Here is an 18,730-nt window from a genome sequence, read left to right as displayed (position 1 = left end):
CAGAGAGCTGGTGAACATTTAGAATTATTAATTATTGAATTATTCTGAAACTTATAACTGATGTTGAAATATTACACAAATATTTGAAGATTTGAAGTTGAAATAATATAACGCATAAATCAATGTCATTTATTTAACAATAAAACACCTGAAATGAACATTAACATAAATTTATTAAAAATGTTTTTGTGGAAATTCATTTATTAAATATAAACAATGATACAAATATATAACTGCATTAAAAATATGATTATTCATAAAACACAAAAGTGTCATGAATATTGATTATTTTTAATGGATATTTATTAATACATATCAAGTATTTTTTTTTATAACAATAACAAAGGCAAATTAACTTTCCTATTTATAACATCGTCACTCGATAAAATATTGTACAGCATCTGAACATATTTTATTCGTTGTTAATATATTTATTATCCATTATGAAATATTTATTTCTTCCTTCTGTGTTCAAAAACATTTTCAAATGAAGCAATGAAGCCCTCAAGATTTCAAGATCATTTGAATAGAATGCATCCGGATAAGAAGGATAAAAATGTTGACTACTTTCGAAATCTGGAAAAGAAGTATATTGCTCAGCCTAGTGTGTCAAAACTTTTTTCAGTAGCTGCTAAGCAGGACGATGACAGACTTCGAGCGTCATACAATATCTCTCGGTTAATTGCCCAAACAGGTAAACCACACACTATTGGAGAATCATTAATTTTGCCAGCAGTAAAAAAAGTTATAACTACTGTGCTACATAAACCAGCAGCAGATATAATTCGCAAAATTCCTTTGAGTAATAGTTCTGTGCAAAGACGAATTGATGAAATGGCTGAAAATATTGAAGAATTATTATGCAATCATTTGAAGTCTTGTAAATTTTCACTCCAATTGGATGAGTCTACTTTACCAAATAATGAAGCGTTGTTGTTGACTTACGTGAGGTTCATTAAAGATGAAGAAGTATGCCAAGAACTTCTATTTGTTAGAAATTTAGAGACAGATACAAAAGGAGAAACCATATTCAAAACATTGGAGAAGTTTTTTGATGAGAAAGATATTCCATTGAAGAATATTATATCAGTTGCTACTGATGGTGCTCCAGCTATGAGGGGTTGTCAAAAAGGATTCATAGCCTACCTAAAAAATAAAATTCCCAATGTTCTTGCTGTGCATTGCGTGATACATCGACAGCATCTAGTTGCCAAAAACTTAAGTGAACGATTGCATCAAGCATTGCAACATGTCATCAGAGCTATTAATAAAATCCGACACAACTCTTTAAATGAGAGATTGTTCAATCAGCTGTGTACCGCTAATGATGAAGAATTCAACAGATTGTTATTTCACACAGAAGTGCGTTGGCTATCAAAAGGAAATTGTCTGACCCGTTTTTACAATCTGTTTGACTCCGTTGTAGAGTTTTTAGAAAATAAGGACACACAGTTGTGTAAAGACCTGATATCATCAAAAAATGATATAGCATATCTCACAGACCTTTATGCATTACTCAACAATATGAATCTACAACTTCAAGGCGATGGCTTTAATTTAATAAAAACAAAAAATATCATCGCTGCTTTTATAGCAAAACTGTTATTACATAAGAAAAATATTGGCAGACGGGAGTTTCATAATTTTCCAAATTTATCGGTATCGTGCAACGAAGACTTGCTCGTGTACTGCCAACATTTGGAAAATCTTCATGGAAATTTTATTGAAAGATTTCAAGATATTTTGAATTTGGAAATACCAGGCTGGGTATTAGACCCTTTTTCAAATGCATATGTAGAAGCATCAGCCCAGCTAGAAGAAGACCTTATAGAATTAACAACGAATGAAGAATTAAAAATCAAATTTAAAGATGGTTATCAACAATTTTGGCTACAGAAGTCAATTCAGCACTTATATCCTGGCTTGTGGTTGGTTGTTCAAAAATTTTTACTAGCATTTCCATCGTCATATTTGTGTGAACGTGGATTTAGCACTGTGACAATGCTACTTACTAAAAACAGAAATCAGTTGCAAATTACCAAACGCGGTGACTTACGACTGTTTTTGAGTGAAATGGAACCTGATATTGACAAACTTGTAAAAAACCATCAAATTCATCCTTCTCATTAGAGTTTAAAAATAAAATTTTATATACTGTATCAATTTGATTATAATATATAAAATATATGATTAATGTCATAAAGTTGCGTTTTATTTGCTTTCACTGGTAAAAATGTCTAATTTAGAATGTAAGGTTGCATCAACTAATCACACTATAACTATATTAATAAAAGTAATAAAAGAAACAGTTTTCATATATTGTATAAAAAATTTGGTAGGGGGGCGATACAAAAATTTTGATCTTCAAAGGGGGCGATGGAAGAAATAAGTTTGAGAAACGTTGGTCTAGAATCTTGCTATGCAAATGTACAGATTTATTGACATTCCACATTGCATTTATTATTATCAAACATTATGATTATTCTGTCAAAATTTATATCTTTCCTTTCTATAACTTATTTAGTTACAAACTTTTGATGAAAACCTTTTCGATAACATTTTATTACTAAGCAAACCAGTTTCCTTTCTTTCTGCGCTTACAACAATATTACCTGAAAATAAATAAGAAGTTTTAAAAGCAGAAAGAAATAATTATATTATAGCAACTATTGAAGCTTACCTTTTATAAATATGAAAGTGTAGAATTTTTTTCTCTCTACTATATTATTATTTCCTGAAAATAAGTAAGTATAAGTTTTAAATGAATAGACAGAATAATATTGAGGAATATTATATGCCTTTACCTGATAGTTGCAGCGCGTAAAATTCTCCTTGCCAGAAATTAGGTTATGTTATGTTTGATGTCTATAAAATATTTCACATAATATATACGGCAGATTTCTCAATGCTGTTAAACTCCTGATCAAATTAGAAAATCTTAGTGTAAAAAGGTTATTGAAGACATGCAAATCTTTTTGAAAATAATCTCGAAAATTCCAGCTTCAGACATATAATTAAACATGAGACACGGCACAACACAACACAACACAGTTGTTTATTTACAATTTATAACTCATAACACAATCTACACACATACGCACATTATCACTATTCTTTTAATAAAAACATAATTTGACTATTTACAATCGAACAAATAATACATTTCGTCAAGCGACGCTCATGATGCCTATTGAAGAACCACTTTGTTGTATTAATGCGCTTAAGCCATGGAATATTCTGGAAACGATACAAATCGTATTCATCCGCGCCAAAAAATAGAAAACTCATAACTTTATTAAATTCAAGATATTTAATAAATTCGTAAAGAAATCACAACATATATTATTATATATTATTAAATTCGTCTTAGAAAGTTTTTCTTTCATACAACTAAACTTCGTATTGTAAACCGTCTGGAAAATAAGCTAGTCAGACTCCTGTAATTTAAGAAAAAAATCCAAATTCATATTGTCATAAATAAACCATATAAAGTATTATACATTGTTAGAATCGTCTCAAAATTTTTAATTATTCTTTCATATATCACAATTCCGTATTTCAAACGGTTTGGCCTATGGGCGAGTTGCAGTGCTAAAATTCAAGAAAAATTGAAAAATCTGAAAATAATTATATGAACACACATATTGAATTATATATCATTTTATTCGTAATTTTATTCCGCATCTTTCGTCCGAATAAACTTTTTACGTATCTTTTACATTTTAGCTTGTAGTATTGAATATTTGTGAATAATCACATGGTTAAATATTTAAAGCCTTATGTGGCGCGTATATTGCTCTCATTCTATACGAGTCCTTGGCCAAGCGGTAGCGTTGCTGCCTCTTAGCCTCGTAGTCTCAGGTTCGATCCCAGACAAGACTTTTGTTTTTTATTTTAAATATAATAACAATAATTAGGATTTTTTTTAAATTTGGGCTAATTTGATTCAGAATGACAAAATTCGACAAAACATATTATTAGCAATGTGGATTTTCCCAAGAAAACAAACCTCTACTGTGGGAAACAATATTTATTATTAACATGAGAACAATATTTAATAGTCAATTATAAAAAAATGTTGCATCAATATTTATTTTTTATTTTGAGGACAATATTTATTAGCTTATGATAAAAAATTTTGTACCCGATGATAAAATTTTTTGCATAAATATTTATTTTTCAATTTGACGATAATATTTTGTACCTGTTGATAAAAAATGTTGCATCAATATTTTTATTTCAATTTGTGGACAATATTTGTCAGCTGATGATAAAAAAATATTGCATCAATATTTATATTTCACTTTGAGAACAATATTTTTTAGCCTATGATAAAAATGTTGCATCAATATTCATATTTCACTTTGGGAACAATATTTTTTAGCCGATGATAAAAAAATATTGCATCAATATTTATATTTTAGTTTGAGGACAATATTTATCAGCCCATGATAAAAAATATTGCATCAATATTTCTATTTTATTTTGAGGACAATATTTATCAGCCGATGATAAAAAATATTGCATCAATATTTCTATTTTAGTTTGAGGACAATATTTATCAGTCGATGATAAAAAAATATTGCATCAATATTTATTCTTCTATTTGGGGACAATATTTATTAGCCGATGATAAAAAATATTGCATCAATATTTCTATTTTAGTTTGAGACCAATATTGGACAAGGCCATTTATAGAGATTATTGCCTCAATATCGGCTGACGTTGGCCTGGTCGATTAGTTGACATCATCACAGAACCGACGTTCGCCGATATTTTTGCAATATAGGTAATCACGGCCACAGAAAACCGATATTGGTAATATATTGTACCGATATTAATTTCTACATGGGTTGTTTGCAGAAATAGCATTTCCTGATAAAATAAATATTAATTTAAATATTAGTTTAACAATATTGCAAGAAAAATCGAGAACTTGTCGCTAGGTTTAAATCATTGTGAATTTGAAAACTTCCTGACAATTATGGCCTGCCGTGAATATGGCAATATGCTTTTCAATACCAAAGTACGTTGGCTCAATAGTGATGCAATGCTTAAAGGAGTATACGACCCAAATTTATACAACTAACTTGTCAACACTATGCATTTTTTATAATTTTTTGTATGATGTAAACAGAAAAATGATAGTTTTATTGAACAAAAATGTAAGTAGAATTATGTAATTTCTGCCACGACTTCTGTACTTTGCTAGTACCGAGGCATGTATCATAAAAATTATAAAAAATGCATAGTGTTGACAAGTTAGTTGTATAAATGTTAGTGCCAATCTCTAGTGCTGTGTACACTTCTCTATATGTAACCAACCAACATAATATCCACTGATGATGACATTAAATTGAATGTCAAAACGTTTGGAAATAAAGATTATTTTATAAATCTTTGGCTTTTCTTTGTTTGATGTATCGCCCTCAAGAACTCACTCATATATATATATATATATATATATATATATATATATATATATGTTTGGATGTATTGCACATATTGAAAAAAATTATTCGAATCATCACGGTAGATATTGCAAAGAGAAGCCGGATCAAATCGATTGTTAATCTCTTGTTTTTAGTTTTTTCTCTTTGCAATATCTACCGTGATGCCTCGAATATTTCTTTCAATATGCGCATACATCCTAACTATTTTATGTATATATATATATATATATATATATATATATATATATATACATATATCATATATATATAAAAATGGAGCGCTCTTTCAAATGTCCAAGTAAAACTCGAAAACGGCTGAATCGATTTTGCCAGTCTTAGTCTTGAAAAATTCGTGCCAATCCAGAGAAAGTCCAAAATGTGAGATATTATTCCAAAATTGCGTAGAAACTTTACATTTTTAATTTGAAAATTTTTGTAGAAGCGTAATTTGAATAAAACAATGGACGGTGGATAGTACGTGAAATGTCAAACGATATTGACAAATGATGTTCAATTACATTTAATAGGATGTTTTACGTGAATATTATTTAATTATGATTAAATAGTGGTAAGTAAGTTTGTTTGTACTTATATTTATGTACAAGAACGTTAGTAAACGGGCCGCATGTGTTACTAGAAACTAAATATCAACTTTTTGAAATATTAATATGAAAATGCAATTTTTGGCATATTTTTCTCAAACACGGTGCTCTGAAAGATCTCATTTGTATAATTATACACTCATTGGTATTTATAAAACATTTTCTAGGTAATATTATTTTTTATTTATGTTATTTAAATTCAGAACCTAAATTTGGTATCGACCAAAAAGATATTTTGTCGAATAACATTTTCCTAGTTATATTAAGTGTACAACTTTGCGTTCGCCGTTTTTTTCCAAAATTAAAAGCTTTATTGCGAAAAAGTGCTTACAGATGTATTATTCAAAGTATTGTCCGTCGCTAGCGACAACTTGCTCCCATCTTTCCTGCAATTTTCGGATCCCGGCTCGAAAAAAGAAGTCCTCTTTTGACGCTATCCATGAAGCAATCCATTTTTCCAATTCTTCGAAGAATTGAACATGTTAATCTGCCAGGCCGTGTGCCATCGAACGGAATAGGTGGAAGTCAGAATAGGCGACATCTGGAGAATACAGCGGGTGGGGTAAGACTTCCCATTTCAGCGTTTCCAGGTACTTTTCGACCACTCTTGCGACGTGAGGCCGAGCATCGTCGTGTTGGAAGATGACGTTGTCATATCGCTTTTGATATTGTGGCCGCTTTTCTTTCAGCGCGCGACTAAGGCGCATTAGTTGCATTCGGTAGCGATCTTCTGTGATGGTTTCATCCGGTTTTAAGAGCAGTTGTTCATCTTTGAAGGTTTTTTTTCTTTCACCACCCTGTTTGTCTTCGACATCGAAATCACCATTTTTAAAACTTTGAAACCACTCCCGACACGTTCTTTCACTCAGAGCAGCACCACCGTAAGTTTCTGAGAGCATTCGATGCGCTTCAGCTGCATTTTTTTCGAATTGTAACAGAAAAGTAAAACTTCCCGCAAATGGCGAGAATTGGGCACATAAACGTACATTTTAGAGCGTGAATAATACGAAAACAAGAACAACTGTCACTGAAACGGAGATGACAATTCGTTAGGCACTGTCCACACTCACTTTAAAGGCATTATCATTTATGTAAACAACCAGCCTCAGCCGGTACAGCCACATATCGGAAACGGCGGAAGCAAAGTTGTACACCTAATAATTTTCCAGAATTTATCGAGAAATAGATAGTAATATATGAAGGTCCGGGGATAAAAAGATCCACCAGCGATGTGTCAAAAACCAGTAAAGTTAAGTATTGTTGAACAAGGAAAAGTAGAGGGAAATAGATGTATAACCAGCTATAACCTTGATTCTTATGACTTTGCTATCTGGAGATAAATTGTAATCTTTAAAAATCCATAATAAGAGTATTTTCTTCCGTTGGTAGTTTTTTAGCATTAGTTAGACCTTTAAAATTAAAATAAGACATTAAACCTCTTCGCCACCTGGCCGTTCCAATTTACTCTGTCTATGTGGTAAAAAGGTCTAGATAACAATTTTTTGAAAGACAGCAAAAAGCACATTTCTACAATGATGAAGTGCTGGCAGTTTTACTGAACGTAATCAGATAATTGTTCGTTTGAAATGTGTTATTTGTTTTGACATAATTAGTTTGCTTTTCTTAATATAGTTTATATTTGCTCAAAGTCAAATTGGACCTTTGTGCCTCGCCCTGCTCTACATATATATTATACTTTTTATTAAATTTACTTCAATTCATCGAATGTTACTTGAAACTTTTAAACAGCAGGTCAAAGAAGAAATACTTAATTCATTTTCTATCTCTCCTCTCCCCTCGCAAAAATTTGAAAATTTGGTATAAGCTCAGTAGTATTATTTACAATTATACATAAAATCCTGAATCAAAAAAGAATCTGAAAAATGTGAAACGTAATCAATAAGTCGAAAAACCAAAAATGACTTGGATTGGATTAAACCATGTTTTCTATAGGAAGTGTATAAAACTTCCAGTTTAATTGTATTGATAAAATATAGACAAACTAATAGTTTTTATAACATTCAAACAACACATCCTTATACACTTAAAGTATGAATTTTTTTGATTCTCTAGAAATTGTTTAGAATATACCTTACGTAGCAAAACAACTTTTGCCGGGCCAGCTCATATATATATATATATATATATATATATATATATATATAAGTGGGATTTTCCTTCCTGACGATATAACTCAAGAACGCACAAACCGATTTCGACAATTTTAAATTCGTTGGAAAGGTCTCGGGCTCCGCAAGATTTATAGCTAAGAAAATTAGTCGTGCATGGCATCGTACCTTATTGCAAATTGCTGGATATTCACGCACCGTAATTAAAAATTCGAGTAATAAAAATAATCAATAATTGTTTTAAATAATTTCAAATAGATTATCTATCTACATATATATAAACTAGTTGGTATTGGTATTTTGCCTTGAGGCAAGTTATATGAACTTACATGTATGTGTAAATAATCGACTTAATCAATGAAAAATAAGTTAATTTATGAATGATTAAAAGTATTCCGAGTGGTTTTATCACACATAATTGAAAACGAACGAACACGTTAACTCGGAGTATTTTCTTAAAACAAATTTTCAAAAATCAACAATTTTTATAATTATACAAGTATCCATAGGACTTTAATGGTTTAGTATGTTTAATAAAACCAGGTACTCTATCATTATACCAAGTAAATCGTCTAAATTGAATTTTAACAAACGTCAAAAAACTACTCTTTTTCTCAAATTTTGATGAATTTTTAAAATTAAACTACTTGTTGTAAGCCCGTAATAATTCAGTAAGTTCTATAAGGCCATAGTATATATCGCCAAAAAAAGTTCCATAAGAATCGGCTCGGAAGATTTTCACCTAAAACTAATCTGAATCAATCCCAACTAATGTCTTTCGAACAGTTTTTGATTTTTTAAAATCAATTCGGTAGTATGAGCTTAAATGTGATCAGCATCATAATATCTTTTGAACAGTTTTTGATATTTTTAAATCGATTCGGCAGTTTAAGCTTAAATGTGGACAAAAAGTTTAACACTTTTTTCCAAATTACAAAGAAACGGTTTGGCAGATCGTCAACAATAGTCCTCATTTAGATACATCAAATGGTTTTTAAATTTCTGAAATCGATTTAGGCGTTTTTGAGAAAACGTCGATCAAAAGTTTAATTTTAACAAATGCCAAGAATTTTTAAAATTAAACGACTTGTCGTAGGACCGTAATATTTTAGTATGATCTACAAGACTATGGTAAAAAAAACATAAAAATCGTCGATTTTTTTTTAAAACTTTATTACAAGAAAACGGCCCGGCCGATCTTTATTAAAAACTAATCAGCACACAAGAGATTAACAATCGATTTGATCCGGCTTCTCTTTGCAATATCTACCGTGATGATTCGAATAATTTTTTTCAATATGTGCAATACATCCAAACATATATATATATATATATATATATATATATATATATATATATATATATATATATATATGAGTGAGTTCTTGAGGGCGATACATCAAACAAAGAAAAGCCAAAGATTTATAAAATAATCTTTATTTCCAAACGTTTTGACATTCAATTTAATGTCATCATCAGTGGATATTATGTTGGTTGGTTACATATAGAGAAGTGTACACAGCACTAGAGATTGGCACTAACATTTATACAACTAACTTGTCAACACTATGCATTTTTTATAATTTTTATGATACATGCCTCGGTACTAGCAAAGTACAGAAGTCGTGGCAGAAATTACATAATTCTACTTACATTTTTGTTCAATAAAACTATCATTTTTCTGTTTACATCATACAAAAAATTATAAAAAATGCATAGTGTTGACAAGTTAGTTGTATAAATTTGGGTCGTATACTCCTTTAAGCATTGCATCACTATTGAGCCAACGTACTTTGGTATTGAAAAGCATATTGCCATATTCACGGCAGGCCATAATTGTCAGGAAGTTTTCAAATTCACAATGATTTAAACCCAGCGACAAGTTCTCGATTTTTCTTGCAATATTGTTAAACTAATATTTAAATTAATATTTATTTTATCAGGAAATGCTATTTCTGCAAACAACAGTTTTACCAGTGTTTAACTGACAACAAAATTAACCTTTACAGGGGTATTTGATAGAATATCTAGAAAAATAATCTGTAATTGAGAAATGCTTGGCGGGCCGCAGAAAAACCTCCGGCGGGCCGCAGAAAAACCTCCGGCGGGCCGCGGGTTGCTCATCCTTGGTTTAAACTAATCACATGTTCAGAAAACGTTGTCTTAAACTGATTCTTATTTTTTGAGTTGCAAATATGTTGGTTCATTCTCTTGTAAATATATTGCGAACTTTCACCAATATAACAACAATTACAATCATTGCCACTTTGTAAACAACATCAATAACACGCTCAACTGGAGTTTTAGACTTTATGGGAGTAAAAAGTGAATTTAAAGTATTTTCAAAAGAAAAAACTAGCAGAAAACCTTCATTTAAAAACAATTTTTTTTAGAAAATGTGAAAAACTACCTAAATATGGCAATTTTTGAAAAATCATCAAAAATAGAATTATCAGACTGTAAAGTGAAACATATATTTTTTAGAAAATTTAACCTGTTATTTATCATATTAATTATTAAATGTAAAGGGTAAGAATTACAAAGAACTGAACGAATTAAATTAAAAATTTTTTTCCAAAAGATTTCATCGCTGAGTAAAATATCTCTGTCAATTAAGAAAATAATAGTGACAAATTTCGTTGAGCGTCAGTGAAAAGAAAAATAGAAATAGAAAAATTTACTAAAAATTTCTCTATCCCGTTCTTTTATCCAATGACTATACACACCACCTTAAATCATGCTAAGAATTTGCTAACATTTCAGCCAGCATTAAGTTGGCGACGAAATAGAGGTTAGCTGTCATGTTGAAAAGTATTGGAATTATAACTTTGACAGATAAAACCTGTCAAGATCATTGTTATCACAGCCAAGCAAGTGATTATTATATTGTCTAGGACCAAGATGATAGTCTACCTTAAATAATATAATAATTTAAAACACAATATATCTTGTTCTCTTATAGCAAATATTGCAGGAAAAAGGAAACATACCTGTTCCAAGACAGTATAAAATATTTTGATTTAGTATAGCATCAAAAGTGTTTTAATTTTATTATTTCATCGACTGAATCAGCTATTTGTTGTTTGCTGAGTTTTAATTTTGCTGTAGGTATTATTTGAGTGTAGTTAGCTTCCACTGAATTAAAGCTCGGACCGTAGCCAAACTTAATAATTGCAAAGGAACATACAAATTTGTATAAGTTTTCTTGGTGAAATGTCTGATTATATGACAATAATTAATATATATATATTAGGTTGTCAAATATCTCCCTTCCGCCTTTTTGTATTAAAAACCAAAAAGCGGAAGGGAGATATTTGACAACCTAATATATATATATATATATATATATATATATATATAAATATTTATATATATATATATATATATATATATATACATAGCTGGGCATTAACTCGTTAATCCGTTAATCGTTAATTAACGAAGTTAACATTTTGATTAGCGGATTAACTTTTAAGTTAACTTTTAAAAATGTTAACGGACACGTTAACTTCCGTTAAAATGCGAGAAGTCCGTTAATCGTTAATCCAATGCCTACTATTTACCGCACGGCACAGCTTTAGCCAATGCCTTATTAAACGGCATAGAGAAAAGATTTGGACTACTCCTGAATGATGAACAGTGCCAACTTGCCGCGGCATTTCACCCAAAGTTTCGGTTAATGTGGCTGGAAACGTATGACAGCAGTAGAGAGGAATGCAGAAACTATAAACTATTGGACAAAAAATTAATTTTTTTTGAAAAAAAATGTTTTCTTTATTTTGACATATTTTGGAAGATCTGAACTTTTTTTCAAAGCAATTTTACTGCTTTAGGACTGCATAGAGACAAAATATAAAGCGCGTAAGCGCCGCGTCGCTGTCTAAAGGATAAACATTGGTACGGAACCCATAGGAATGTAAATAAAATTTATACTTATTGTTAAAATCTCTATAAAATATCTGGTAATTTGATGTGCATATGTCTAATGATCATTTTGACCGCCACATAGCATTTTTTTCTACTTTTTTCATTAGATATCCGAAACCGCTAGACCTGCCTTCATGAAAAATTGATCAGTTCTTCATAATTGTCAATACAAGTAAAATGTTTTTTGAATTATTAAAATCGGACGCTCCGTTCTCTTAAAAACTGAGTTACCGTTTTTGGCTCAATTTTGCCCCATATCTTCGGAATGGCTAGACCTGCCTTTGCCAAAAACTAATCAGCACGTCTTCTTATCAATACGAATCGAATGTTTTTTGAATTATTCAAATCGGTTGATCCGTGTTCCCGAAATCGTCGACGAAAATTTGTATCCGAATACACATACATACACACACACATAAATCCATTTTTTCTAAAAATATTCAGAAACCTTTGAAACGTCGAGAAATGCAAAAATTTTCATTTTCGATTTTTTTGCGATTACTATAACTTGCCCTACGGGAAGTTAAAAAAAACTCTTTCCCTTTATTTAGAAAAAAATTCTTGTAAAAGCAATATGCAATCATAAAAACGGAAAGTTGACCAATAGGCGTTATCACGGTATGTGATAATTGTGCCATTTTCCTTATACACACGGAAGTGTGCATAAAACGCGCGAGGGGTTAAATTACACATTTGAATTATACAAGTATTTTGTTTTATTCATAACCTGTTAACTTCCAGAACCTAAACTAATAAGTTTTTTAAGTTCACTAACGCAACGATATAAAAATGTAATTTTACACATATTAACGGATTAACGATTAACGTTAACTTGCGTTAATTCTTCCGAAATGTAACGCTTTAACGTTTAACGAAGTTAACTTTTTTTGTAGCGGATTAACGATTAACGAAGTTAACTATTTGATTAACGGTGCCCAGCTATGTATATATATATATATAAATATTTGTTAATTAATATTTAATAATTATTTATTTATAAGTTACAGTGAAATCGTCAAAGAACATTCATTTTAAGATTAAGAAAAGTAATAGAAATTGAATAGTGTATATATATATATATATATATATATATATAAAATTTACAACATGAATAATAATATATAACATGTATAGATTGATAAAACAAATAAAAATAATAACTTAGATAATAAGCGCAAAACAATAAGAACTACATTAGAAACATATTGTTACAAGCCGAACACAAATAAATAGAGGCTGAAAAATTAATAATAATTAGATGGAAGCTTGAAAACTATATGAGTTTCACCATCAAAACAAACAAGCACAGTCTTATTTAAGATAACAATAAAACACAATAAACTATAAGCCTAACTAGAATTATCTATGAAACAAAAGCGTATTCATGAAATGCAATCCTATGTATACGTAAGCCTTAAATATTATATAAAGATTAAAACATTCTATAAAATTTAATCCCGACTAAAATGATCTTTAAAACCTACGCGTAAATGTAAAAGAAAAGAATCCATTAAAAATAACCCTAAAATGTAAATATATAAATAAGAAATAAATTGCCGTGTAATAAAAAAAGCCAAAACGAATAAACTGGAATCGAGATAAAAAGAATGAATTATAATAAAAAGCAAAGCAAAACTATTAATATTAAATACTACTACTATTAATATTAATATTAAATATAAAACAAGCCTTCTTGACAAAAAAGCAATACGGCGACGAATCGCTGTGATAAAAAGTAACAAGATGGCTGACGCGTTTTTGACATCTGAAATCATAGAAGTCAGGCTGAATTGTTAGTCAGCATGTCAAATTCTTAGCATGTTTTAATGCCTAGTATGACTATACAGTTTCCACAATTTTCCGCAAACACTCACGCACAAATTTTACAATTAAGGTGCGTCCACACCTAACGAACTCACATGAACAAGCAAGAATTGCGTACAAGAACGAAGGGCAACGAGCATAGTGTGGACGCCACAACGAACACGAACGAATACAAACATACATGGCGAGCAATGTTCCGCAACTTGTCGGTACATCAAAGAGAATTGTTCGTTCATGTTTGAACTTGTATGTGCAGTGTGGACGCTACCACGAATGTAGACAAACATTTTTCTTTTTTGATGTTAAAATGTGCATTCCTGCATTAGTTTATGTTATGTTTATTTTAATTTTACAATTATTTAAAATTTATCATAACTAGACGTTTTATCAATTTGTTGTTTTATAATTTTTTCGTACAGTTTCGTATGTTTTTGTGTTTTTTTTTCAAATTTATTTGTATGGTGAGTTTCTTCATATTTGTTTATTCTATGTTTGTTTTTCATATATACTTTCACAATATATATTAGTTATAAAACAAATTTATTGAATTGCTTTAGATTTATGCTTTTTCACATGTGTTTATGTATATTTATCTGTCATTTTGTATTTTTTTATATTGTTTTGTTTATTTATATATATATATATATATATATATATATATATGTGTGTGTGTGTGTGTGTATTGTATGATTCTGAATTTGATGTTGACATATATATTAACAAAGTCTAATAATCGGGCATAACATCAATAAAAGACATGAATTTCTTTCAAAAATGTATTTTAAATCCAAACGTTTTGGTTATAATCCTAGCCTTCATTCAGTGGAAATTAAAAATAAAATTAAAAACTAAGACAATTGAATTGGAGTAAAAAGAAAAAAATATAAAATAGTAAATAGTACTTACAATTAGTTAATCTTAGTGTTAAATTGGAAAATTTTAATAATCCATGGTATCAGGATATGGTAATGCACTAGACCAGTGATTCCCAAAGTGGGCGCCAGCGCCCCCTTGCGACCGCTGCGGCGATTTTGGGGGGCGGTGATGGGCTTTTGTGTATTTAGGGGGCGATGCTTAGTGTAAGGGGCGTTTAAAGCACTAAACTAAAAAATATTATAATATTAATATTATATTTAAATAAATGATTAAAATTAACACTAAATTATATAAAGATAATATTTTAGTTAAAGTTATTCAAACATATCTGCATAGGTGTATTAGTAAATACATCCGTTTTAAAACTGTACACCGCCAATTCTTGTTTCGCAAAAGGTTTAATGAAAAGAATGGTTCATACGTTTCTTTGTGTGTCAATAATTTGTGTAATTTTTCAAAAGCGTGTAACTTTACCAAATTTTGTAAGAGATTCTTTAAGAATTTTTTTGTAAGAGATTCTGTAAGATTGGCGGATATATGATCATTATTAGTCGTGCTATTAATTATATTTCTTTGATATCTACCCGTAACTATCCACTCGAATGCTGCGTCATGTGAAATAGATTTATCGGGGCCTAGTATAATTCTTTCGTTACCTAAAATTTCAAAAAACGTATCAACGCCTATCAACATATCTACTTCACGCGGAATATTTAAGTGTGAATCCAAAAGTTTTAATCTATTAGGAAGATTTAGTTAAGAAATTTGGATTTGCTGCGCGGGTAGTAGACTCGATATTTTCGTAAGCACAAATGCATTTATATTTTTTGCAAATGTACCATATTCATTAAATATTTCTAAATTTGTAAAATTATTGGATTTCGTTGAAATTCCAACAACACCGTGGAGCTTAAGGCTCGTGTATTGAGATTTAACGCGTAATTTTTGGAATAGCAATTTTGATATTGTATTAAATTTCGAGTCTAAATCCAATCTTGCTTGAATTTTAACGCGACTCCCTTTATTAGTTTTTGCGAACAAATTTACCGTAGGTACGAGCGCACCCCCCGTCATTCCTCTTCCCTCACATTAAAATTATAATCGAAATACATCGAAATACATCGATTGGCTTCTAAATGTTTAAAATCGGTTTATGCGTTTTTAAGCAAACATCGTTGAAAGTTCTAATTGTCAATTGTTGGTCTCATTCGATTCAGAATAGCTTAAAACGTCGAGAAAACATAAAATTAGCGAATCGGATTTTTTGATGAAAACAAACTTCTCCTTCGGAAAGTTTGTAAGGGGGCGCTGAGTAACATTTTTTCTGGAAAGGGGGCGGTAGGTGAAATAAGTTTGGGAATCACTGCACTAGACTATGTATTATAATCATTAAACTCGTAACTACACAATATTTTCACAAAATACTAATTTAAAAAATCACAATTGTATAGTGTGTTGTTCGTAGACTGATTGAAGATATAATGGAGAAAGGACTTTATAAAAAATATTTTTTACTAAGATTCTACACATGTGTGGAACGAATTGCGAATCCTTTGCGCGTCGTTTTTATTGTTTTGTGAGAAATTTGGAAATACTATCTAAATAAAAGACATTTGTGTCGCACAGCGTGTTAAGTTCATTCCGTTTATTTATTGATTTATTGCTATAAATAGGTAAAAAAGATCCTTCTATAATTCTTCGTTTGAATAAATTTTGTTCGAATTGTAGTACAGTCGGGTTAGAAAGGTCCATATTGTGTTTTAAAGTATAAATATGCTATGCTATCATAGTTTTAAATTGTCTTGGATTTTTTTAATTGTATTTATGGTGTTGTAAACGTTTCATTAAGTTCTGGATTGTTTCTCCTATGTAAATTAAATTACAATCTAGATAATTAATTTGATAGACAAGATTTCTAAGTCGTTCGATATTAAAAATATATAAATATATATTATATGACTCTGAATTTGATGTTGACATATGTATTGATAAAGTCTAGTAATTGGGCATAACATCAATAACAAGTGGAGTGTATGGCATCGTGCCTTAAGGCAAATTGCTGGAACTTTCCGTACCGTAACGAAATGATCGAGGAATATTAAATGTGTTCAAATATATTATTACAAATACTCTGTAACATTGTCTAATATTTATAAGAATTATACAAACTGAATTGCAAAGTTGAAATTATTTGTTTAAAGTATATTAGAACTCTAGTCAGAATTAAAAATAAAATCTGAATTATTTTCGATATACAAAAAAATTGAACAAAAAAGTTGAAACAATTTTTTTTTTCTCAAAATAAATTATTTTGTTAAGATAAGCAGAAAGTTCTTTGAATCATTTAAATCGAACGCTTAGTTCTCTCAAAAACTGTCATTTTTTACTCATTTATCTTTGTATCTTTGAAATGGCTAGCCCTGCCTTTGCCAAAAACTAATAAACACTTCTCCCAATCATTACAAATTGAATACGAGGGGCATGTAAAAAGTAAGGTTCCCAATGTTGTACATTCGTTGTGCGAGATGCTAGGAAAAATCTGGCAACGCCAGTTTCATTGTTGATCCCTCCCACTCCATTCCAAATATATAGAAATTCACTGCGAATATTAGTGCGAGTGTAACAGCCATCCGCGATGGCTCCGCCAGATATGAAATCCGTTCCGTAATTCGATTTTTAAACGCGAAGAAGCTTACACCTGTTGATATTCATAGATAGTTAGAAGAAGTTTATGGCAAATGCATCCTTGCATCAGCATCCAGCACGTCCGCAAATGGTGCAGGGAGTTCGCCAAAGGACGAACATACGTTCATGACGAGCAAAAGAGCGGGAGACCGTCGGTGTCTGACGATGTTGTGGCGAAGAGCTCTCTACTCCAGGATCGAAGAGTAACGCTTCGGTAACTGGCTGATCGGGTTCCTGAAATTTGTCTAAAATCCATCAACAACATTTTGACCAAAAAACTTGGTTATCACAAGGTGTGTGCGCGGTGGGTCCCGCATATGCTTCCAGAAACCCACAAAGACAATCGTGTCAAGTGTGCCGAGTGGTTTTTTCGAGAATGCGCCGAGAATACTGAAGAATTCTTGGACTCCATTATTACGGGAGATGAAACGTGGTGTCACTACGTTACTCTGGAAACAAAAGAAGACTCAAAACAATGGCGCCATTCCAGGTCGCCGAAGCCGAAGAAGTTTAAGCAGACGCTGTCCGCAGGAAAAGTGATGGCTACGGTGTTTTGGGACCGAAAAGGCGTCTTGCTTACCGAGTTTATGCCTAAAGGGACCATAATAAATTCGGACATGTACTGCGATACGTTAAGAAAACTCAAAAGAGCCATCCAAAATCGCCGGAGAGGAAGATTGAGCAAGGGCGGTAGGATGCACCACGACAACGCGCGACCGCATGTCTCTCGACAGACCACCGCCTAACTAGAAAAATCCGGGTGGAAATTGCTTGATCATGGCCCCTACAGCCCTGATCTTGCTCCCAGCGACTTCCACTTGTTCCCAAAATTGAAGCAACACTTAAGTGGACAACGCTTCAGTACAGATAAAGAGGTGATGGAAGCGGTCAACAAGTACATTGGCGACCTAGCGGCGGAGTTCTTTGAAGCGGGTTTTCAAAAGTGGATAATTCGTCAGAAAAAATGCGTTGGAAGATCTGGTGACTATGTAAAAAATAGTTTGAAATACAAGCTTTCCGATTGTATACATATTTATTGCAATAAAAAATGCCCAAACCCAGAAAAAAATGTGGAAACCTTACTTTTTACATGACCCTCGTATTTTTAGATCATTTAAATCCGATACTCCGTTCTCTCAAAAACACAATTTGTATTTTTTGCACTCTTTGCTCCGTAACTCCGTAACGGCAAGACTTGCCTTTGCCAAAAACTAGTCAGCACATCTCCCTATCA

General features: G+C 31.0%; 2 protein-coding genes across 2 annotated transcripts; both read left to right on the top strand.

Annotated features, from left to right (window-relative positions):
* Positions 1–468: 468 nt before the first annotated feature.
* Positions 469–2,155, top strand: LOC113370660 (protein ZBED8-like; the record flags this gene model as incomplete). Its single annotated transcript, XM_026611357.1, has 1 exon — positions 469–2,155. A coding segment is annotated over one exon (1,662 nt), but the record flags the coding sequence as incomplete, so codon positions are not given.
* A 15,658-nt stretch (positions 2,156–17,813) lies between these two features.
* Positions 17,814–18,242, top strand: LOC113371379 (histone-lysine N-methyltransferase SETMAR-like). The gene has a single exon (XM_026612007.1). It carries the CDS (start codon positions 17,814–17,816, stop codon positions 18,240–18,242), a length of 429 nt encoding a protein of 142 aa, XP_026467792.1.
* Positions 18,243–18,730: the final 488 nt, after the last annotated feature.

The sequence above is a fragment of the Ctenocephalides felis genome, unplaced genomic scaffold, assembly GCF_003426905.1.
Source record: "Ctenocephalides felis isolate EL2017-DRISC unplaced genomic scaffold, ASM342690v1 CF-g0.4_SCAFFOLD_01492, whole genome shotgun sequence".
Classification (NCBI taxonomy): Eukaryota; Metazoa; Arthropoda; class Insecta; order Siphonaptera; family Pulicidae; genus Ctenocephalides; species Ctenocephalides felis.
The sequence above is the reverse complement of the archived record's forward strand: the minus strand, read 5'-3'. Positions and strand labels throughout refer to the sequence as shown.